The 24,496-nt window shown below is 39.7% G+C and overlaps 1 protein-coding gene across 1 annotated transcript in view; it reads right to left on the bottom strand.

Moving 5' to 3' along the window:
* LOC126235935 (meiosis regulator and mRNA stability factor 1) overlaps nt 1-24,496 on the bottom strand; it is a 205,841-nt gene that overhangs the window by 130,593 nt on the left and 50,752 nt on the right. The window contains exons 7-9 of the mRNA XM_049944899.1: nt 11,568-11,737; nt 10,583-10,689; nt 10,043-10,249 (exon numbers count right to left, since the gene is read on the bottom strand). Coding sequence (XP_049800856.1) covers nt 10,043-10,249; nt 10,583-10,689; nt 11,568-11,737 — 484 coding nt within the window. The remainder of the gene's footprint in view (nt 1-10,042; nt 10,250-10,582; nt 10,690-11,567; nt 11,738-24,496) is intronic.

Here is a 24,496-nt window from a genome sequence, read left to right as displayed (position 1 = left end):
CGTACCGTCAGCAATTGCCCACATGGGCAGAACGGCGCCGTCAGCAGATGGCGATGGCTGAACCGGCAGTGTCCAATTCGTAACTGTTGAAGGTGCTTGTGAAAGCAGCCCAGCTGGCTTTCTTGCTTTCTTTAATAATACGACGGCACTGCGCACGTAATCGTTTATAAGTGATACAATTCGCCACTGTAGGGTGGCATTTAAAGGTCCGTAAAGCACGTCGACGAGCACGTAAAGCGTCTCTACATGCTGTGGTCCACCAGGGGACCGGTACGCGACTTGGAGAAGAAGTAGTGAGAGGGATGGAATATTCAGCAGCAGTGAGAATGACTTCCGTGAGGTGTGCGACCTGACTATCGCAGTTTGTGAATGTTTGATTCTGAAAGGTCGCCCTGGAAGAGAACAGCCCCCAGTCTGCTTTGGAGATGTTCCAACTAGCTGAGCACGGAGAGGGGGTATGATGCAGGAGATGGACGACACACGGGAAGTGGTCGCTCGAATATGTATCAGAAAGGGCATACCATTCAAACCGGTGTGCAAGTTGGGTAGTACATATAGAGAGGTCTAAATGGTAATAGGTATGAGATGTGTCCGAAAGAAAAGTAGGGGCGCCAGTATTGAGACAGACAAGATTGAGCTGGTTGAAAAGGTCTGCTAACAGGGAGCCCCTCGGGCAGGATGCTGGAGAGCCCCAAAGGGGATGGTGGGCATTTAAGTCTCCAGTTAACAAAAATGGTGCAGGTAGCTGAGCAATAATTTGCATCATGTCTGCCCTGGTAACGGCAGACGACGATGGAGTGTAAACGGTACAAATAGAAAATGTAAAAGTGGGGAGAGTAATTCGGACGGCAACTGCCTGCAGGCCAGTGTGCAATGTGATGGGATCGTAGTAAATATCATCCTGGACCAGCAACATAACCCCTCCATGAGCCGGAATACCTACCACAGGGGGTAGGTCAAAACGCACAGAGGTGTAGTGTGCCAAGGTAATGTGATCGCATGGGCGTAGCTTCGTTTCCTCGAGGGCTACGACGAGCGGACGGTGCAAGCGGAGCAGCAACTACAAGTCCTCTCGGTTGGAGTGAACGCTGCGAACATTCCAGTGAATAAGTGCCATCGTGAGAAGAAAAGGAAGATGAAAGAAGGGGTCACCTCGAAGGCCGCCGAGTGCCTGGCTTCGAGCGAGTACTGCCGCCGCTATCAGTAGGCGGACAGTAATCGTCCATTGGTTCTATAGGTTCATCGGCCATCTCGTTAAGATGGCCGGGAGGAGGAGCTTCCTCCGCCGGTGGACGGCAAGATGTTCGGCTATCAGAGGTGCGGCCAGGCGAAACGGATGACGGCCTGGGGCGGCAACCGCTGGGTGGCGCAGGAGAAGAAATGCGCCGTGGCGGAGAAGGAGAACTGTGCTTCCTATGAGCCTTCTTGGAAGGTCTTTTAGTGGAAGTACTGGTCGACGGCTGGGAGGTCGAGGTACGTCGGAAGTCTGCACGGGACGGTTCCATCTTGAAGGCCCGTGCATCTGACTTCTGGGTCTTAGTCTTGGCAGAAGCTGATGAAGGTGCTTGTGTTTGAGGGGTGACGGGAGGAAGAGGAGACGTCGACCGTGCGATCTTAGCACTGGCCGAACGGACGACCGTGGTGCTGAAGGTCAGATCGCATGTCTGCGTCGCCACCTCCCTGGTAGTCCGAGGAGAGGCGAGGACAGTACTGTATTTTCTCGCTGGGAGCAGCGTGGGCTTCCTACTAGCAAATAGCTTGCGAGCAGCCGAGGTGGACACTTTCTCTTTGAACTGAATTTCTTGGATACAGCGTTCTTCCTTGTAGATTGGACAGTCGCGGGAGGACGCTGCATGGTCACCCTGACAGTTCACACAACGAGGAGACGGAGGTGGACAGTCACCCTCATGGGCATCCCTGCCACAAATGACACATTTAGCCGCATTGGAACAAGACTGGCGAGTGTGATTAAAACGCTGACACTGGTAGCAGCGCGTAGGTGTCGGGACATAGCCCACTTTGATACGCGACGGCAGCTGAACACTATCAAAGTTCAAGAAAAGTGTCCGGGTCGGTACAAGGTCATTGTTGACCTTTTTCATGACCCTATGGACAGCCGTCACGCCCTGCTCAGCGAGGAAAGACTGAATCTCCTTGTCAGTCAATCCGTCGAGTGATCGAGTATATACCACACCACGAGACGAATTCAAAGTGCGGTGAGCCTCCACCTGGACAGGGAACGTGTACAGGAGTGTGGCCCGAAGCAGTTTTTGTGTCTGAAAGGCGCTCTCAGTTTCTAGTAACAAGGTACCATTACGCAACCTGGTACACGACTTGACAGATCGGCTATGGCATCTACACCCTTCTGGATAACGAAAGGGTTGACAGAGGAAAAATCCTTGCCGTCCTCAGATCGAGAAACTACGAGGAACTGTGGGGCAGGCGGTAGTACTTTTGTCACTGGTGGCTGGTCAAGTTTCCGTTTATGGGCAGAAGTCTAGACAGAAGAAGAAAAATCCACTGCGGAGGAATCCCCATGATTGCCAGCGTCTCCGATGGCGCGCTCCTTCCTTGTGGGGACCCTCTCAGAGGGCACTCCCGCCTTAGGTGAATGTTTACACCTCAGGTCACACCTCCTGAGAAACAGACGGAGGGACCAATCGGCATGGTCAGAAGGTATCAGCTCAGGCAATCACCCCCCTCCCTGGGCCTGGCCTTTACCAGGGGCTCCGTGCGTGCCTTACTTGTCTACCCAGGGCGGGGAATTACGCGTTACCCCGTCACCGGCTACGCGTGCGAACGCGTGGGTCGGCCTTCAGGTGCGCACAGGGAGGAAGGAAGAAGAGGAAAAAAAGAGAGAGAGGGAGAGAGAGGACAGACTGTCTCAAACGCCGAGGCGGAGACCAGAGAAGGCAAGGAGAAGAAGGCAAGGAGAAGACAAGGGAAAGAGTAAGGAAGACAGTGAGATGGAGAAGAGCAAAGAAAGGAACCAACCAAAGGAAGAACGAAACGAGAAGAAGTGAAAAACCAAAATGACCACAAATAGAGGTCGTGGAACCGTCCGTCTCCGGACGCAGGTGCGAACTATCCCCTTGAGGGGGAGGGACTCCTTTTAGTCGCATCTTACGACAGGCAGGAATACCTCGGGCCTATTCTAATCCCTGGACCCGCAGGGAGGGGGGGGGGGGGGTAGATTAAAACTGAAGAAACTGCAAAAAGGTGGGAAATTAAGGAGATGGGACCTGGATAAACTGACTAAACCAGAGGTTGTACAGAGTTTCAGGGAGAGCATAAGGGAACAATTGACAGGAATGGGGGAAAGAAATACAGTAGAAGAAGAATCGGTAGCTCTGAGGGATGAAGTAGTGAAGGCAGCAGAGGATCAAGTAGGTAAAAAGACGAGGGCTAGTAGAAATCCTTGGGTAACAGAAGAAATATTGAATTTAATTGATGAAAGGAGGAAATATAAAAACACAGTAAATGAAGCAGGCAAAAGGGAATACAAACGTCTCAAAAATGAGATCGACAGAAAGTGCAAAATGGCTAAGCAGGGATGGCTAGAGGACAAATGTAAGGATGTAGAGGCTTATCTCACTAGGGGTAAGATAGATACTGCCTACAGAAAAATTAGAGAGACCTTTGGAGAGAAGAGAACCACTTGTATGAATATCAAGAGCTCAGATGGCAACCCAGTTCTAAGCAAAGAAGGGATATAAAATGTAGACTGGCAATGGCAAGGAAAGTGTTTCTGAAGAAGAGAAATTTGTTAACATCAAGTATAGATTTAAGTGTTAGGAAGTCGTTTCTGAAAGTATTTGTATGGAGTGTAGCCATGTATGGAAGTGAAACATGGACGATAAATAGTTTGGACAAGAAGAGAATAGAAGCTTTTGAAATGTGGTGCTACAGAAGAATGCTGAAGATTAGATGGGTAGATCACATAACTAATGAGGAGGTATTGAACAGAATTGGGGAGAAGAGGAGTTTGTGGCACAACTTGACAAGAAGAAGGGACCGGTTGGTAGGACATGTTTTGAGGCATCAAGGGATCACAAATTTAGCATTGGAGGGCAGCGTGGAGCATAAAAATTGTAGAGGGAGACCAAGAGATGAATACACTAAGCAGATTCAGAAGGATGTAGGTTGCAGTAAGTACTGGGAGATAAAGAAGCTTGCACAGGATAGAGTAGCATGGAGAGCTGTATCAAACCAGTCTCACGACTGAAGACAACAACAACAGCAACAACCACAGCAAGATCAGTTCTCTTTAGTACGCACTCTATGCTACACGCATTGTGTATATGCTGCGAGAATAAAAGTATTCATACTAAATGATGGCAGTGCGAGCGATTATTTTCGTAATTACCACACCCACTCCCCACTACCTATAGGTTAATAGGCTGCAAGAGAAGCTAAGCTTTCACATAAAATGTTGATCTTTTTTGCCTGTGTTACATTTTAAGATACAACACACAACTCTGACTGTAAAATTTTTAATAACGACATAAATGTGATCTTCTGGGCTCAAAATTCTTCTAAATGGCTTATCCTCAGAGATCTGACTTAAATGAGTGCCAAAGGCTCTGTAATATTCATCGTACATTCTTGCACATATTTCATCTTGTGTAAATGGAAATGTACTTTGAAAATTATGCTTTTCAAACCACTATTCGCAATATTTTCCCCGCAACCTGTTAGAAATGGATTCATTTCAGGTAGTTGCCACAGAGCATCAGATAACAGGCATCACCGCGCTTGTGCAGCTACAACAATGTAGATCGCAGGTCTCAAACATTGAAAGAACTTACATTTGTCATAAAAGCAACAAGACATCAGAAGATACTCCAACAGCAGTGGAATTTCGTGAACCATATTAATGTGCATAATTTCGCTTAAAGTGCACATCCGCATGTCCACATTCCAATGAAGTAGACCTCAATCTGATATTAAGCTTTTTAGTGTGGTTTTCGGGAAGTAAATTTTTTTAGAGTACCAGTATTGTATTATCTCATATTTGGTTCTTTATTATGGCATAATGCCATATGTGCTAGAAGAAGAAAACGTGCACTTGAAATGCAGCAAACAGTTGAAACTAGCCAACACTGTGGAATTAAACCCTTCATTTCAAATAAATTGACTGCCTTAGTAGAAAAGATTAACAAAAGCCAAATTTCTTTAACAAACTGACAAAAATAACATTGTTCTGCAAGTAGATTAATGCTTAACCATCAGAAAAGTGGAAATAAAATAAGGTCTCAAACTAATAACATATTTTAGCCTTCCATAATTATGTGAATGTATTTTAATTACCTCGATAGCTCCTGGCCACAGAAATCCGTTCTGTTTTCATTTGACGTGAGAGCAATAAATGAAGAGGAAACATCAAAATCACTAAACAAATGCACATCACGTGGAGGTTACCCTCCTCCCCACTCAGACTGCTCTGTGCATCAGCTCCAGATCTACGATATTCCCGAACCGGGCAATACTTGATAGTGGCTAACCCGCTTTCCTTGAGCGAGGACACCAAAAATCTAAAAATATGACTTTTCAAAAATATGTTCATTTTGCGGCACACATCTTTGTGAAGAGTCTGATACGTAAAGAATATGTTCCAGGAAATTTAAGACATCTTATTTGGTCCTAAGTGTGCCAAAGTGCAGTGCTATGCCTCTTCATACAGCATTCTTCTATCCACATCACTCTATGGAATTCAAATATGTATATTTTGTAATGGATGCCATCAAACTATATTCAAGACAGCAGAAATTTAAACATGTGGTGCCTCTACTGCTCCCAGTCGGCCGGTTTGATATCCTGCCTCTTTTTTAAAGAGGCTCACAATTAATACTGGATGGGATTATTTGTAATCAGGAGAACAAGAACTCTTCAAAAAATATGCACTCTTTATTGCCTATTAGCTAATAGCTTGCTGTTTTGTGTGACAAAATTAAATAATAGGATACATAAAACCAGTAAAGACAACAGACAAGCTAGACAGTACACTTTCCTTCAATCCTTAGGTCATAGCATTTTTTCCTCTCTAATCTTGCTACAACTTCACATGGCGTGCTTTCCTTTCTGTGAAAGGATCTATTATCAAAGTTCGTCAAATGTTTTGCTACATGAATAATCTAAATGATGTTGTCTAATACTGAGGAACCTGTTAAAACAAATAGTACCCAAGACTGGTGTGATCTCTTGATCTGATTAAGTCTATTTTGCCACTGTCTGCTAGATAAAACAGCCTGTCTAATACTGTAGCAACTGTAACACACTAAATAAACAAGATTGTTTTGGCACAAATGGTCATTTTTATAGCACGACAGAATATAATTCACGAAGTACCAATGTCAAATGCTATTAGGCCTACTGCAAGCAAGAAGCTTTATGTTAGCAAGTACTTTCACATTTCATTCATACACTCCAGCTTCTCTAGCATGACATCGAAAAGTAATAGTACAAAATTTTTATATAAATTTGGAATCGTCATTCTTCCACAATGTGTGTGATGTCCCCATTTCTTCATCTCCCTCATTCTAACAAACAATCTTATCATGACTAATTCCTGCCAGTGTCTTAGCTTATTCTCCGGGTTAATTTCACTAATCCTGCCAGAATCACTGGTTTAGTTATCCCACATTTATTCTACAGTTAAGTGTTATTACGTATTTGTACACCACATTTTCCACGCTACTCCCAGAATGGAACTTAGCTGCGGCTGCTAGCAGGGACTGTACAACTGGCCCTTACTAGTGTAGTGATCTGGTCAAAAATTTTCCATCAAAATTTCATTTTCTTGGGTACACTGAGAAGATTATATATAATCTTTCTTACTTGTTATTCCTGTTTCTTGTTTATTTCCACTCTGGTAATCTGAATCTAGTAATTATAACAAAGCTGATCATTCGCAAAGACAGTCAACCACATAAACAGTGAGTGGCATTCACCCCTTCGGCTTTATTCCATTCAGCTTGTATAGCCCCACCCCCTTTTGTCTGCAGGGAAGTATTTCTAGATGGGATGGGGATTCCCCTGGCAAAGATATCAATACGCTATGCACACATTCAAAAGACAACTTACGATTCATTCAGAAATCAACTTAGAATCTGTTCAAAAACCAACAAGGATGCATTTGAAAATCATATGAATAATCGATAGACCAATGTGTGCTGGATGCCGGGTGCTTTGTGAAACATGGTTTTTCTCCTCAGATACGCTGGTTTGCCCCCAGCATGGGAATGAAGAATCAAAATAGTGATTAATATGGTCAAGTTCATTGTCAATTATAGAAGATGGGCAAACTGGAAAAGATACTAGTTGACTAATGCAAGTTTAGAATATACTGTTTAGTACACCATATTTGTAGCCCGGTACTAGTTGCTAGGAAATAAAGTTCCTGAAATTTTACTTTCGGGACAGTACAATAAAAAAAAAATCTGAAACAAAGGGCAATCTTCACTTTCTGAACACACACACACACACACACACACACACACACACACACACACGAAAAAAGTTCAAAACAACATTCAGAAACATGTTAAATGCAAAAGAAAGTGTTTTACATAATAAAGGAAAAATCAGTAGGGAATCAAAATGAAGGAATTATGGTACAATTAAGAGATCATGTATCATTTGCTTTGGTAACAGAAGACTGCAGTCTGCATATGAGACAACATTGTCTACAGCATGTCTCCTCATAACATACTGCCTACAGCAGGTCTTCTCAAGTCAAGGCGCTGATGCATGATCAGAAGTAATCAATAACTTCAACAAAATTAATGGACCAAACAATGAAAGTACGAGACACATAAAAACATCTCAGTATTTCAGTTAATCTTTAATGATATCATCCTGCAAACAGTGTATAGGACTGGCTCTGAATGGACAAGATGAGAATGTTTCATAGACTAAATACGTTTTCCTCACACATATGCTCATGATAAAATTACTATTACTTAGAATTACTCTCAGGATGTACTTACTGTAAACCATTTCATGTATGCAGATGACATAACAATACTGATCAATTAAAACAATGTGGAACAACTTTAGAGAAGATGATATATTTCTGCAAACATCACAGCTCAATACCTCATGGAAAACAAACTGATTTTAAAACCTAAGAAATACTATGTGTGCACTGGTTAAAAACAAAGAAGACTGTGCTTATGGGTTTAGAGGTGGATGATATAAAGGTGGACAGAGTAAAATCCACTGTATTCTTGGGTATTACTGTGGATAATGAACTGAAAAGTGAACAGTTCATAAATTCTGTAATAAAAAAATTCAGTTGTCACATTCATAATAAAGCAGCTATCACAAAACGCAGCCAACCAGCTTCTGTGCACATATACCATTGGCTCTGAACCGTACCCGCAATATGAAGGGACTGTGTGCGAAAACTGACAATCAAAAAACAGTGTTCATGTAAAATAAGCTATTAAGATCATTTTAAGGACTTCTGAAAAATGCAGAAACTGCTTCAAAAATCTAGGTATCTCAACTTATGTCTTTATACATATATACATCGTAAAACAATAATGCCACAAAAGATAGTTCGAAATGGATTACAAATGCAAGTCTACACATCCACAACACAGAGATGGAGGACAAAAGATACCCTACTGACTGACAGTACTGTCCATCATGATCAGTGAAGATGGAGTCATCAAAATGGTTCCTCCTTAGGAAGCAAGTTAATATTAATGTTTTCTGTTTTTAATGTGTCCTATATTATAAGCCCATTGACTGTACACTGAGTATTCCAACAGGATCAAAAAAATTCAGTTCAATTTCCTAATGTTCAAGATTCTGTCATGAGTTTTCTTGTGTGTGCATAATCAGACAAATTTTAGTTTTACTATGCTAATGACAGAGTGACAAAACACAACTATGCTACATCTACTTTATTATTGAGTAAAACAAGTCACTACATGTTTTGAGTCTCCACTCATTGTCAGAACATCATCCATAAAACAGACAAAGAGGAATATTCAATGCTAGTCAACTGCTTTGATCAGTGACCTAGAAAACAACCAACATGTCATAAACAACATGGCAACTATATCATATTAGTGACAATTTTTTTTTAATGGGCTACACTATGGTTTAGTCTTTTTGTATCCATATTTGTTTGCTTCCAACAAGCATCCAAACTAGGAAAATATGTACCAAAAGGTGAAATCACAACAGCCATTAATATGTCACTGGTCAAAGCCAATGACCAGTGTTGAATATTCCTCCTGACTCCATAAAATGTTATGGTACTATGCTCAACTAAGATTCCATGTGAGTCTCCCTGATCTTGTAAACTGTTGCTTATATTTCAGTCCTGTTGTCAAAAACAATTTGTCTACTGTTAAGTCAGATAGCATAGTCCCAAGCTCTCTATCATCTAATGTAGCAGTAGATTATAAAAATTATAATTTTTTTTTTCAAACAGTGATCATGTTTTACACAATACCTGTAGTTCAGTACTACCATAATTGCTGCAGACCTAGTCTAGAGCATGCTTTCTGAAACCCGACATGGTTATCATGTAGAGAGAAATGTCATTTAAATATTGACTTTTCAACCTCTAAACATTAAAACCAATTTCCAGCAAGTAAAATTTACAGGGGAGGGGAGGGGGGGGGGGGGGTGTTCTCATACAATAATAGTTTTTAAACATTTCTCATTTGCAGCCATTTTATGCGACAGGAGCTTGCTCAAAAATTGAATCTGGCTTTTCATGTTTATTCCTACAACGCTGTCTCAGCAATTCTGAACCCACTGTTTATGATCTCTTTTACTTAAAAAAAAAAACACCTGCTTATATACAGTTTTAAAACTGCTATTCTTCAGAAAGGAAATTGCTCTCATTTAACGATCCTTTCATGATCATAAAATGCACACTGATGAACTTAGATTTGTTGAAAATTAAGTTGTGTCTGATACTCCTAATTTCTAGGATTTAATTTTTCTACACATTTAACATCACATGGACTAAGTTCTATTAGTGTAGCACGATTGATTCTACAAATGAAAAAAAACATACCTGTAGTGTGAACTGGCAACTGGTGGTTTCCATTTTGCTGCAGCACAGATGCACGATTAAATAAGGTACTTCCTCCCATCAAGTTAAGACTTGTAGGTACAGAGTTATACACCACAGATGGCTGCCTTGGCCCTTGTTTATAGTAAAGTGATGACATGGTACCTTGTATTCCAGATTCTTTACTTGCCACCTGTCTTGTGTTTCGAGCTATGAGACAATGTTCCAGTACATCAGATGGCTGTAGCATAACACTAATTACAAGCCATATTAAAATTACACAACTAATAGAACTGGCAAATTCTGTCCTGTCACTACATAATACCACTTGTTTCCATAAATTATCAAGTTTACTTTTTTTTTCTCTTTTGGGAAATACATAGCAATAATTTATACAAAAGTTGTTAATTCAACTGTGGAGAAATCATTATGAGGACTAGACCAGACAAATTATTTACAGGACACGGAAATAATTATAAAACAGTATTTCACAGTAAAATATAAACAGATGCATAATAGTAAAACAACTAACTCAAAAGTTACCTGTCTGAGTTTTGATTGGTGAAGAATCTCTTGCTTCTCCTATATCTGAACAAGTCACCTGTATCTTATTTCCATACACATCTTCTCCATCCATCCGTTTCTGGGCCCTGAAAATTTAATAACAAGTACTCTAATCTAAACTATTATAATTTCACAAAGCACAAAGACAACCTTTATCTCCTTTTCCATTACAACAAAATCCACTGAAACATGTAAGGAAAATAAAATATTAAATTAAATCACTCACCTCACATTTCAAAGTACTGCTAAATATAATTATTTGTATTTACTAAACCAGAAGCATAGCAAAAGATTTCAACTAAGAAACTGCTCCTATGGTTTCACTACAGCAACAGACCTCACATAAACAGACACACAATCCTAGGGTGCATTTAACTGCTTCTGCATGAACAACACAAGGAAAACACACATAGGTATGTCCTTTTCAGTCAGTGGATCTATGCTTTACACCAACAATATTATCTTTGATTTAAATCTATTATACTACGACATTTCAGTTCAAAGATATTACTTATATACTTAGTTCTTTCCATCTTTCTTGGCATTTCCCCCTCAATTCCAATAAGATACCAAAATTATCATTCTCATAGTAAAATAAAGTCTATATATTAGCATACTGGAAGTGTGATTGAATCCAAAAACAGTGCAAAATTTTAATTTCTGTTCACATAAAATTATATCTGAGTCAAATGATGATCTGACTGAATATGGATAAAATAGCTTTAAAGCCCACAAGTTAAAAAAAGTGTTCAGAAAGGTAGAAACAAATTCCTAACTAATATTGTCAGAGTTTTCATTTTTACACGCTAGGACCAAATGATATGTTTAGAAAATCTTTTCCCTTGATATGCAAAATTTCTTCATTGTATTTGTCATCCATCCAAAATTTTAATGGAGACACATCAATCATTATATATCAAAACCACTGTTTTGAAATAAGGTACTACTTGTGATTATAACATACCTGTTAGCAGTGTCAGCATTAGGAAAGCGGATAGTGGCTGTTGTCTTGTTGATAGCAGCAATTTTCCCACCACAGTTATCCGAGAGTCGCCTCAGGCGATTTCGTATAAGATTCTGTTCACAACCTTCAGGGAGATTGTTAACAACAACTTGCACAGGTTTGCTTGGAGGCTACAAATGTTGAAAAAAAAAATAATAATAAATTTGTAACCATACAGCTGGTATTATGGTATGGTCCAATTGCTTGGATTTTAAACGCAATATCTACAGTAGGAATAAATGTTCAAGAGTTCATTCCCCATCAATTGTCAAAGAAAACTGTCATGAATGGCATTTCAGTGTGGGCTGGTGAGTCAAAAAAATTGTTAAAAAAAAAAAACTAGCCACTAGTGATAACCTGCTTATATAATGAACTTTGGAATTTTTTAAAATAAAAGTGAAAAATGGTGGAGCCAATATAAATGTTAAACAAAAACTACTGTCTTCTCTCTTTGCTCAAATGCCACTTGGGCCACAAAGCAACACTACATTGCTCTCAAGAAATCACTGGTGGCATATCACCCAAAAGGCACACACATGAACTGTTACACATTCCACTAGCCTGAAATATTGCATTATATATGAAGATTTGACCGTCTTCTTCTGTGCGGATGCAAAAATCCACGAGTAATGAGTATAATGGGCAGGGGCACTATTAATATAGTGCGGGACAATAATTTGGGAATGTGAGTCTCACGGGAGGCGTGCTGGAGATAAGTCCCTGCAGTCTCACTATCCTCTGTGTCCTCGGTGGCTCAGATGGGTAGAGCATCTGCCATGTAAACAGGAGATCCCAGGTTCGAGTCCCAGTCGGGGCACACATTTTTTACTGTCTACGTTGACATATATCACCGCCTGTCTGCAGCTAAATGTAGCGATTTCATTGTAATTACATTGCATTACGTTTGGCTCCAAAGCAGACACTGAAAACCACTGCCAGTGAACTATCTTTAATGAGATTCTTATTTCATGGCAATAATGCATCTGCATTTTGATTTATCAATATTCACAGTATGGTTGGACATATTTATCTATCTTTTCAAGAACAATAGTTGATTTTTTTGAGAAACTCAGAATACACCATGAGAAAATAAAGATATTGCACTTGAGCTTGTAAGTAAATCATATCATATGTTAGTGTTATGAAAGGTCCCTCTAAAGTTTGAGAAGTCGTTTGTTCACCTGCCTCGACGTGCACAGACACTGCTTCAACTTTACATAGGACAGATCTCTTTTTGGATTTAGGTTCAGAAAAAATATTTACTGTGTTGATTTTCATTGCATAACTATGGAAATTTCTATATCAGATACTTAGATGGATGGATGGATGGATGAAGTTGAATAATACTCTTCTCGTGAATGGACCTTTTTGTCTTTAATTTTTATTCTTGAAGTTACGTAAAATAAACACAAAGATGAACAGCATGTATTTCACACTAGTAATTCATTTTTTACTGAAAACAATACAAGTCTACATTAGTATCTGGAAGTTTTCTGCAGTATGAAAAACACTGGCATCCATTATAACATTTTATTTCCAGGGGTATCTGTTGAATATTTTAAGGTTCATAATTTCTTCTGGTTAGCCATCGTTATGCACTGAAACTAAAACGTTCAGTAGACAAAAATGTTCTACAGCTCTTAATTTAGTGTCAATATTCTCACTATATCTCAATGAGGCTGGGTAAACTCTTGCTGCAACAATTTCCCACAGCAGAACAACTGCAGCAACAGGTATCAATCCAGGACTTTGGTGAGCGATCAGTTAAGTACTCAGCCTCAAAAGAAATAACTGACTTTCCCCCACGAACACTGTATGGCGTTCCAGCTTGCTACTATGATTCTTCATGAATAGATGTCTACATATATGTGACAGTCTGCTGCCACAATGAATAAAAATTCAAAGCTTCTTGTCGTTCTCCATATGCTGCATAACTGTGAGGTAAGTAGTATGCATATTTCGAGATGAGACATAACTTATGAGAGAAGTATCAACTAGCTCAAGAAGTGCTCTCAGTTCCCAATATTAGTTCAGAACATTATAAAACAACATACAAAAGAAATAAATTACTGTAGCAGGATTTTTTTTTCCCATATTCTTGCAACTTTCGTAGCGAATACTATGAAGAACATCCGAATGCTTGAGAACAACACACTAAAAGTTCTCCATTTTTCTTTCAAAAACACTTCTTGCACAAACTATCAATTAGTTCCTTGTGGTTTTACTTACAAAACAATTCAGCCACCAACATTAAATCACAAGGCATAATAATATAATCAAATACTGTAACATTCACATTCTAATTCAGTAAACAGAAGTTTCAGAGGCACACTTCTGTCTTTTGCCATTCTATATCAGACCACAGACAACGATTTTCCAAGTGGTGATCCATTCCATCATCACACCGTGCCTTGATACAAATAGCCTAATACTGTGCAGTGTCCACGGTTAGTGATAAGTTGTTGCTTTATAATTACTGTAAAATTTGTACGCAAGTTACACACTGGTCTTACTTGGCAACAGAGAGAAAGATTCACACAAGACAGCATCAGTAGAGAGACGAGGGTTAGAGATGCTAGTGTCATTACAGCAACTATCATTACAAGTTAATCTACCAGTCAAGAAGACTAGAAAAGGATTTCTGCTAAAAAGAGCAGATAAGCAGTTGTTAGCACCTCACTTAGAAAATGAACTGACAACACTTGGTTCCAGTAAGATGGACATAGAGGAATTGTGGGCAAAGTTTAAACAGATTATAAATTGTGGTCTAGTAAGTGGATGAAGGACAAAAGAGTCCCACCATGGTTGAACAATGAAATTCGGAAAATGCCGAAGGAGCAAAGGCCATTGCAATCTTGGTTCAAAAGAGAACATGCAAATGACAACAGAAAAGGCTAGCAGAGATTCATGCACATGTGAAAAGCTCTAAGCGTGAAGCAGACAACAGCTACTGCAATCATACCTTAGCAAAAGATATGCCCATGAACATGACAAATTCTAGTCCTACATAAAATCACTAAACAAGGCTAAGGCTTCCATCCAGTCACTCGTTGACCAGTCTGGTGTGGCAGTTGAAGATACCATAACAAAAGGCGAAGTTTTAAATTTCGTGTTTAAGAAATCATTCACGCTCTTCAACGATACAAATGCACCATTGTTTCACAATCAAACAGACTCCTATGGGGATGACATAGTAATAAGCATCGCTGGTGTAGAGAAACAACTGAAAAAGTTGAAAAGAAATAATTCACTTGGTCTGGATGGAATCCCAATTTGGTTTTTCAAAGGGTACTCTACGGCATTGGCCCCTTACTTAGCTCACATTTTATCGTAAACCTCTCATCCAGCACCACCCAGCGCAAAGTCCCAAAGTGACTGCAAGAAACTGCAGGGGGCAAAATCCCAAGCAACTGGAAGAATGTGCACGGGAATCCTGTAAATAAGAATGGTAAAAGAATAGACCCAGAAAATTACAGACCAATATCCCTAACATCAGTTTCCTGCAGAATCCATATTCTCAGTTCAAATATAATAAATTTTCTTGAGACTGAGAAGCTGATGTCCACAAATCAGCATTATATTATAAAGTACTGCTCATGTGAAACTCAGCTTGCCTTCTTCTCGCACGATATACTGTGAACTATTGATGAAGGGCAAAAGACTTAACAGAGGAACAAGCATATGGAATAGGTTCCTAGATATGCGAGTGGCTCAAAGACTTCTTAAGTAACGGAACCCAGTATGCTGTCCTTGAGGGTGAGTGTTTAACAGAGACAAGCATATCCCCTGGATTGACCCAGAGAAGCGTGATAGGACCGCTATTATTCTCCATATATGTAAATGATTTGGCAAACGGGGTCAGCAGCAGTCTGCAGTTGTTTGTTGATGATGCTGTGATGTATGGGACAGTGTTGAAATTGAGCAACTGTAGGAGGATACAAGACGACAGACAAAATTTCTGGTTGGTTTGATGACTAGCAGCTAGCTATAAATGTAGATAAATGTAAGTTAATGTGGCTGAGTACGAAAAACACTACTACAGTTACAGCACTAACAGTGTCCTGCTTGAGACGGTCACATCATCTAAATATCTGGGCATAACATTGCAAAGTTATATGAAATGGAATTAGCATTTCAGGACTGTGGTAGGGAAGGCAAATGGTCAACATGGTTTATCAGAAGAATTTTGTGAAAGTGTGGTTCATTTGTACAGGAGACTGCATATAGGATACTACTGCAATTTATTCTTGAGTACTGCTCTCATGTTTGGGATGCACAAAGGATGCTAGTGCAACCTATTCTTGAGTACTGCTTTAGTGTTTGGGATGCATACCAGGATGGATTAAGGAAGAGATGGAAGCAATTCTGGGGCAGGCTGCTAGACTATATCAGTAGGTTCCAACAACACACAAGTGTTACGGTGATGCTTCCTAAGCTAAAATGGGGGAACAGTGAAATGCTTTTCAAGGAACACATTTGAGAAAATTTAGGGAATTAGTATTTGAAATTGACTGCAGAATTGTTCTAGTAGTACCAACATACATTTCGTGTAAGGATTGCAATGCTAAGACACAAGAAATTAGGGCTCATACAAAGGCAAATAGTGTTTTTCCCTTGCTCTATTTGCAAGTGGAAGAGCAAAGGAAATGACTAGTAGTGGTACAGGGTACCATCTAACATGCACTGTACGGTGGCTTTTGGAGTACATATGCAGATGTAGATGTCATGTTGAATGTCTACAGTGGACAATCTTCATTCCTGGATTTCTCTGCTGTAACTTGGCTGTTTGTGAAGAATGAGAAGGAAAACATGAAATTTATCAGGAAAAAAAAAAAAAAAAAAAACAAAAAAACAAAACACTTGAGTTTACACATCAATCCAAAACTGCTACAAAGGTTGACATAATGGACACTGTCTTGTTAGATCAGCAGTAGGACAGTGACTGTCTCAAGGCCAAAATACAGTAGTAAAAGCCTGGCATTTACTGTTACCCTGCTAGAGACAACTAGGCTCAAGGCTCATCTATATCTACATACATCGATGAGCCAAAACATTATGACCACCTCAAGCAATTCCCACAAATTGCAGGATGGTGACTTACGGTAACACAGCAGGTGAATGATGTGTGTTCCATTGGATATAGATTAGGCACATTTGCTGGCCAAGACATCAACGTGAGTTCACTGTAATGCCCCCCCCCCCCCTCCCAAACCATTGTAACACAATTCTGACCTTGCAATATGGTTACCCTGCTGGAAGATGTCATCACTGTAGTGGAATACTTCAAGCATGAAGCGATGCAGTTCACTGTTATCATGAAGCCTTCGATCACCACCACAGATCTCATGGAAGCCCAACTCAATGTACTCCATAGCATAATACTGGCCTGCATCTGTGGCATGGTGCATGTTTCATGCAGCCATTCACCTGGGTGACACCGTGTAAGAAGCAAACCATCGACCTGGTTTAACAAGAAATGGGATTCATTTGACAGATGACATGTTTCTATTGATCCACACTGAAAACTCAGTGATGCTGTGCCCAATGCAATTATAACTGATGAGGTCATTAGGTCAACATGGAAACACGTGGAGGTTGTGTGATGTGGATGGCATTTGAACAGTGTGCTCCGAAACACTTGTGCATGCACCAGCCTATAGTCTGTCATCACGCCACAGATTTCTGTCTATCCTAAATTACACAATGTGGGATCCTCTGGCCTCTACGTTTTGTGATGAGATGTGGTTGTCCAACACCACATGGCCTACAGCTGTAAACAAACAGGCAACCAGCTTCACCGTTTCAGAGATTCTCATTTCCAGCTGCAGCACCATAACAATGTGCCCTTTGTCAAAACCACTTATCAGTGGATTTCCACATTTGCGGCCCATATCTTCGCTATAATGACTGTCCATTTGTCTCTCTTCTGCTAACATTCTTTCCTTACTGCATCATGTGCCCGCAACACCACAAGGAGGTATTCCACCTTGCAATGGGCAGTGGTCATAATGTTTTGGCTCACCTCTGTACGTAATATGCAAACAAAGGACTTGGAAGGGCAGCTGAATGGAATGGATAGTGTTTTGAGAGGAGGATATAAGATGCACATCAACAAAAGCAAAACAAGAACAATGGGATGTATTTGATTTAAATCAGGTGATGCTAGGGGAATCAGATTAGGATACAGAGACATTTGAAGTATTAGATGAAATTTCTTATTTTGATAGCAAAATAACTGATGATAGCCAAAGTAGAGAGGATATAAAATGTACACTGGTATGGCAAGGAAAGCACTTGTAAAGAAGAGGAATTTGTTAACACTGAATATAGATTTCAGTGTTAGGAAGTCTTTTCTGAAGGTCTTTGTCTGGAGTGTAGCCATGTATGGATGGGAAACATGGATAATAAACAGTTTAGACAGAGAATAGAAGCTTTCGAAATGTGCTACAGAAGAATGTTGAAGATTAGATTGGTTGATCACATAACTAATGAGGAAAAACTGAAGAGAATTGGGGAGACAAGAAATTTCTGACAATTTGACCAAAAAAGGAATCGTTTGACAGACACTGAGACATCAAGGGATCACCAATTTAGTACTGGAGGAAAGTGTGTGTGTGTGTGTGTGTGTGTGTGTGTGTGGGGGGGGGGGGGGGGGGTAAAAATCACAGAGGGAAACCAAGAGTTGAATACAGTATGCAGATTCAGGAAGATGTATGTTGCAGTAGTTATTTGGAGATGAAGAGGCTTGCACAGGATGGAGCAGCATGGAGAGCAGCATCAAATCAGTCTTGAGGACTACCTCTAGATTCTTCACTCAATACTGGACCTTGAAATTTTGCGAGTCCACTTTTGTGGGATAACTTCATCTATTTTTCAAGAGTGCCAATTCACATCTTTCAAGATTTCTGTAACACTCACCTGTGAGTCAAACAGTCTACAACCACTCGTGCCACCCTCCTTTGCCCATGTTAAGTATGTCCATTTCGTTGTATGTGGTACGGGTCCCAACCATTTAAGCCATAGTTCAACATGGAACACCTAAGCGACTTGTCCGAAGTCTTGGTTGTAGACTGAATATTTCTTGTATCCTGCCAATGAACTGAAGTCTGCCATCTTTTCTAGCCACAACTGAGCGTATGTGATCATTGCATCTACTATCCCTACGAACTGTTACATCCAGATTTCTGCATCAGCTGAATGAATTCAACTGTGAATCAGTATTGTACTTTGAGGATACTGTGTTTATTTTGTTCTGCAAGATGTGCAATTTCACGTTTCTGTAAATATAAAGCAAGTTACCAATCTTTGCACCTCCTGGGAATTGTATCAAGATTTGATTAATATTTCTGTAGCTTTTTTCAGACAGTATATCATTTCTGATAACTGCTAGCCAACAAAAAAACCTGAGGTGGCTATTAATATTGTCTGCATGTTATTAATACACGTCATGTATAAGGGTCCCAATAAACATCCCTGCGACTACCTTGCAGTTACTTCTATTTCTGTCAAGGATGCTCCATCTGAGATAATGTGCTGTGTTGTAACTTCCAAGAAATCCTCAACCCAGTCAAATTTTGTCATATAGTATAGCTTTTTTTTAAATAAAAAAAGAGTACAAAACTGTAGTATATCCAAAAGCTGTAGCCTAGATGAAATGTGTCAGGATCATAATTTCTCTGTGCAGCTATGAAAAATAAATTGTGCCCATAAGAGTAATTCAGTTGCAGCTAAGGTCATTCACTTTGCTTCTTAACAAAAAGGGAGTTGGTGTTTTCTGTAGTCTCCATTATAAAAATCAAATAATGGGATACAAGGGGGAAGGAAATAAACAGCTCATCTCACAACCACACAAATTGCAGTCCATTTTAATTTTCCACCATTCCTTTTCAAAATTTATGGACATAATAAATGTACACGAGTAGTATACCACAAAAAGGTTTAATTTTTTTTATTTTAACATAATTCTCATTTTGCAAAATTATGGAGATAAAGGTGTTTCTGTTGTAATATAACATACATCCACTATGTGATCAAAAGTATACAGACACCCTCAAAAACATACGTTTTTCATATTAGGTGCATTGTGTTGCCACCTACTGCCAGGTACTCAATATCAGCGACCTCAGTAGTCATTAGACATCATGAGAGAGCAGAATGGGGCACTCTGCGGAACTCACGGACTTCGAATGTGGTCAAGTGATTGGGTGTCGCTTGTCCATATGTCCATACGAGAGGTTTCCACACTCCTAAACATCCTTAGGCCCACTGTTTTCGATGTGATAATGTAGTGGAAATGTGAACGGATGCGTATAGCACAAAAGCACACAGGCTGACATCGTGTGTTGACTGACAGAGACCGCCAACAGTTGAAGAGGGTCGTAATGTGTAATAGGAAGACATCTATCTATGCCATCACACAGGAATCTCAAACTACATCAGGATCCATTGCAAGTACTATGAAAGTTAAGCGGGAGGTGAGAAAACTTTTATTTCATGGTCAAGTGGCTGCTCATAAGCCACACATCACTCCAGTAAATACCAAATGACGCCTCGCTTGGTGTAAGGAGCGTAAACATTGGACGATTGAACAGTGGAAAAAACTGTGTGGAGTGACAAATCACGGTACACAATGCAGTGAGCCAATGACAGGATGTGGGTATGGCGAATGTCCGGTAAACGTCATCTGCCAGCTTGTGTAGTGCCAACAGTAAAATTCGAAGGCAGAGGTGTTATGATGTGGTCGAGATTTTCATGGAGAGGGCTTGCACCCTTTGTTGTGTTACATGGCACTATCACAGCACATGCCTACATTGATGTTTTAAGCACCTTCTTGCTTCCCACTGTTGAAGAGCAATTCGGGGATGGTGATTGCATCTTTCAACACAGTCAAGCACCTGTTCATAATGCACGGCCTGTGACGGAGGGGTTACATGACAATAACATCCCTGTAATGGACTGGCCTGCACAGAGTCTTGACCTGAATCCTATAGAACACCTTTGGAATGTTTTGGAATGCCAACTTAATGCCAGGCCTCACTGAACTATATCAATACCTCTCCTCAGTGCAGCAGTCTGTGAAGAATGGGCTGCCATTCTCCAAGAAACCTTCCAGCACCTGATTGAACGTATGCCTGCGAGAGTGGAAGCTGTAATCAAGGCTAAGGGTGGGGCAACACCATAATGAATTCCAGCACTACTGGACACCACGAACTTTTAAGCCAGGTGTCTGGATACTTTTGATCACATAGTGTAGCTTACAAACATGGTCTAAATAATGACTTCATTTATTTACGTAATAATGTCACTGCAAAATATGAACAAGTGTATTATTTAGAAAGCTAACCAACTCCTAAAGATGAATGAAAGAGAACCTTTAAGAACTCAACTCATTTTTAAAATCCCACACATTTATGTTGCTTCCATCTCCAATTTTAAACTTAAAACTGATTATGTAACTATCAATACTCACAGTAAAGAACTATTGTTTATAAATTTTTTAAATTAGCAATTTACTATACCATAAATACATCTATTACAAACATGTCAGGCATTTTTTCATTTCCATACCTCCATCGCAGAATGCATTCTATTATTGTTAACTATGAACACAGTTAAGTACAATTTCTCATGAAAACACACTCAGTGACAAGATGAAATTAAAAATGTATTTTTCTTAAATTTTGGAACTAGTTGCATTAAACTAAACAATATACGACAAAAGTTAATCATCAAACTTGGACTGAAAATGTTAGTCTGATCTTTTATACAGTCACCTCGATGCAGCAGTCATTGATGACTTTTGCATGTGGCACCTTGAGAATATTATGTACAGATTTTCCGTCTGAGGTTAATTATGGAACAGACATGACAAAGGATAGCTACTATACAAAAAATTTAAATTAGGCAGAGAAAATGTCTGTTCAAAAATAAGTATCAAAATAGTCTGTTCCAGGAAGAAATTTGGGATGATTCTTGACAATCTAATCCAAAAATCCTCTGAAGCGTTTCCCCATGGCTTAATAGAAAGCTATGGAAGCAGGTAGCTACAATGCAGGTTTGCAGCCACTTATTTTATTGTAATCTATGAAAGGTAAATCTTACTGATATCTATAGAATATGCTTACAAGAATTTCAGAGCAAAGCGTTATAAAAGAAATATCAGACTCTCAAATGATCACACTAGAGCAGAAATGAACTACTGCAAAACAAGGGCTTATATATTTTCAATGAAGGAGACTATATTTGGGCCACCCTCCTACCAAATACCACACCACCACATTTCACAAGACCATAACGTACAACTAAACACATCGTTCACTTCTGTCAGATATAGCTTTCTGACATGCACTGTGCTTCAATATATTTGTGCTTGAGGCTGTATAATAGTTATGCAAGCATATGAGGAGCTTTATGTAAACTGCAAGAGAATTGTCAGGAAGAATGTGTGTAAAAAAGTAAAAATTATGGCTGTTTGAAGTTCTAAGGCCACAGATACTGTGACATTATTAACACAATAAGCAGTTCAGTTTAAGAGGAATTGGACATTCCTAAAGGAGGCAATCACAGAAGCTGGACAGACAAATATTGGTACAAGGAAGAAAATTGCAGAGATATCTTGAGTAACGGAAGGAGGAACTCAACAGATCAGGTGAAATGGCCACTGGAAAAAAGTGAAGAAATTTTTTATACAACAATATACCAATAAGATAAAATATGTACAACAACAAAGAAGTAGTAATAAATACAGAAGAACAGCTGAGAAGTGCTCGGATTGAAAGGGGTGTTTGATAAGGATGCAGTCTTCCTCCTATACTGTATATTGAAGAAGCATTGAAGGAAGTAGAAAGGTTAAGGAGTAGGACTAAAATTTATGATGAAAGAATATTGATACGATCTGCTGATATCATTGTTTCCCCAATGGCAGAACATTCCACTAAGCAAAACAGGCTCAATTTCAATAGCTGCTGCCATAATGCACCCCGTTTGGATACTTCTCCCCAACAGCTTCTCTGAACTATGCTGTTCTTGTGACATAGCCTTTGGTCCCATAATCCTCCTCACCTCAATCTCCATTAGCCCTTACCTCACACCTGCCCCAGGACCACAGCTTTACTCATCTTGCATACACAGCTTCTTCCCTGCACTTTTCCCGTCCTCTGTTCTATTAACCTCTAACAATTCACTCTCCCATATCATCGTGCACTGCACAAACTCTCTGATGCCCATGTCGCATTCATTTCGCATGCACTGCTACATACCACCCCCCCCCCCCCCCCAAGCATCTGCTGCCTTCTTTCATAGCAGACGTACAACAATGAAACTTCTGGCGATCACACATTAAACATAGGCATGTGTAGGGATGCCAACCAAATTTCATTTTAACACACTATTGGCACGAAATTATGAACAGACCTCGTATTTAGCCAGCACAATGTAGCCGTTTAGTGTGTGTGCGTGCGAGTGCACGTGCGCCCGTCCCCTAGCTCAAAAAATTATTCTCCACAAAGCTAGCAAAGTTTTCAGACTGCTTGTTTATGTGCTTGTCGATGATTCCACAGTTCTATTATTCCACGAGTTATTCTCTATGTAACTTCATCTCACCTGGCACTTCCGAAGTTTGTGGCTTCAGTACCACAGAGGAAAATCAGTACAGCGAGATTTCATCAGACAGTGAAGCATCACATTATTTCTTTGTTATCAACTCCTGACAGGTACAGCTGTATGTACCACTTCTACACTAAAATATCAAACATTCATAGTTACTAATAATGTTTACATTTGATAAGATGCCACATTTTCATTTGGTACATACAAAGAAAAAATGCTAAATGCACTAGAGCAGAATATAAACATCTCTGAAGAAAAATTCTTTCCCTGCACATAATTGACCTTCTGATTAAACTGTTGGTCAGTTTTTAAAAGAAAATGAGGGATACTGTGAACATATTTTCCTTATTCCCTTAAGGTACCACCACTGTCTCTTCCTGTTCCAAGTGATGCTTAATTAGCAGTAATTTCAAAGTACCAAATAAAAATTTCAGTTTTAACCTAATGCAGATGTGTATTTAAAAAAAGTATTTTACCACAGTTACTAAAAGTTGTGTTTCTTATAAACAATAATTATATCATCTAACAGTAGCTGTTGCACAACATGAATTTAACTGCAGACCTTTTACACAAACAATACAGAACACAACCGATTCATTACTGACATGATACAATAGATGGCTTGTTTTAAAAACTATTCTGACAAACAGTTTTAACTTCTCAATAATTTTGTCATCAATACTGTTTGCTGCATTGATACTTGTCTTTATAACATTCAGTGACATCTTTCTCCAATACTGTAGAGGAAAGAAGGGTGGAGGGGGCGGGGGGTATCAAAGAACAGCCTACGACCTTGAAAGGCAAAATATGTCATTTTCAAACAGAAAGAAAACTGGAAGAATCTCTCCCTCCCCCCCACCCCCCACCCTCTCCCCTTACATTGGACTATAACTTCTCAATTTTAATAAAAAAATTATTTTAATGATTCATATGGCACAATAGCACATTAGTACACTGTGTAAATACCCTTAATTCGACAAATGCTTCCCGCAATTTCTTCACTTTGTTAAATTTTTTACATATTTGCCCACAGCTTTTGGAACTCCCCACTCTCCGGTACAACCATTACAAAAACGGGAGAGTAACTGATGCCATTTTGAAGATCAGAACCACAATAAGGTGTGCACAGAGGTGAATTTTGTAGTACACTGCCTACAAAACACAGATATCCAGATTCGAGTTTATGTATATCAATCAATGTTAACTCATCAAAAAATATTCACCACGACTATAGCCATTAGTTAAAGCTCTTCCTCACCCTTCGTTCTAGTCCTTAGACCATT

This window comes from Schistocerca nitens, chromosome 2 (genome assembly GCF_023898315.1).
Source record: "Schistocerca nitens isolate TAMUIC-IGC-003100 chromosome 2, iqSchNite1.1, whole genome shotgun sequence".
Lineage (NCBI taxonomy): Eukaryota > Metazoa > Arthropoda > Insecta > Orthoptera > Acrididae > Schistocerca > Schistocerca nitens.
This window is presented reverse-complemented; position numbering and strand designations above follow the sequence as displayed.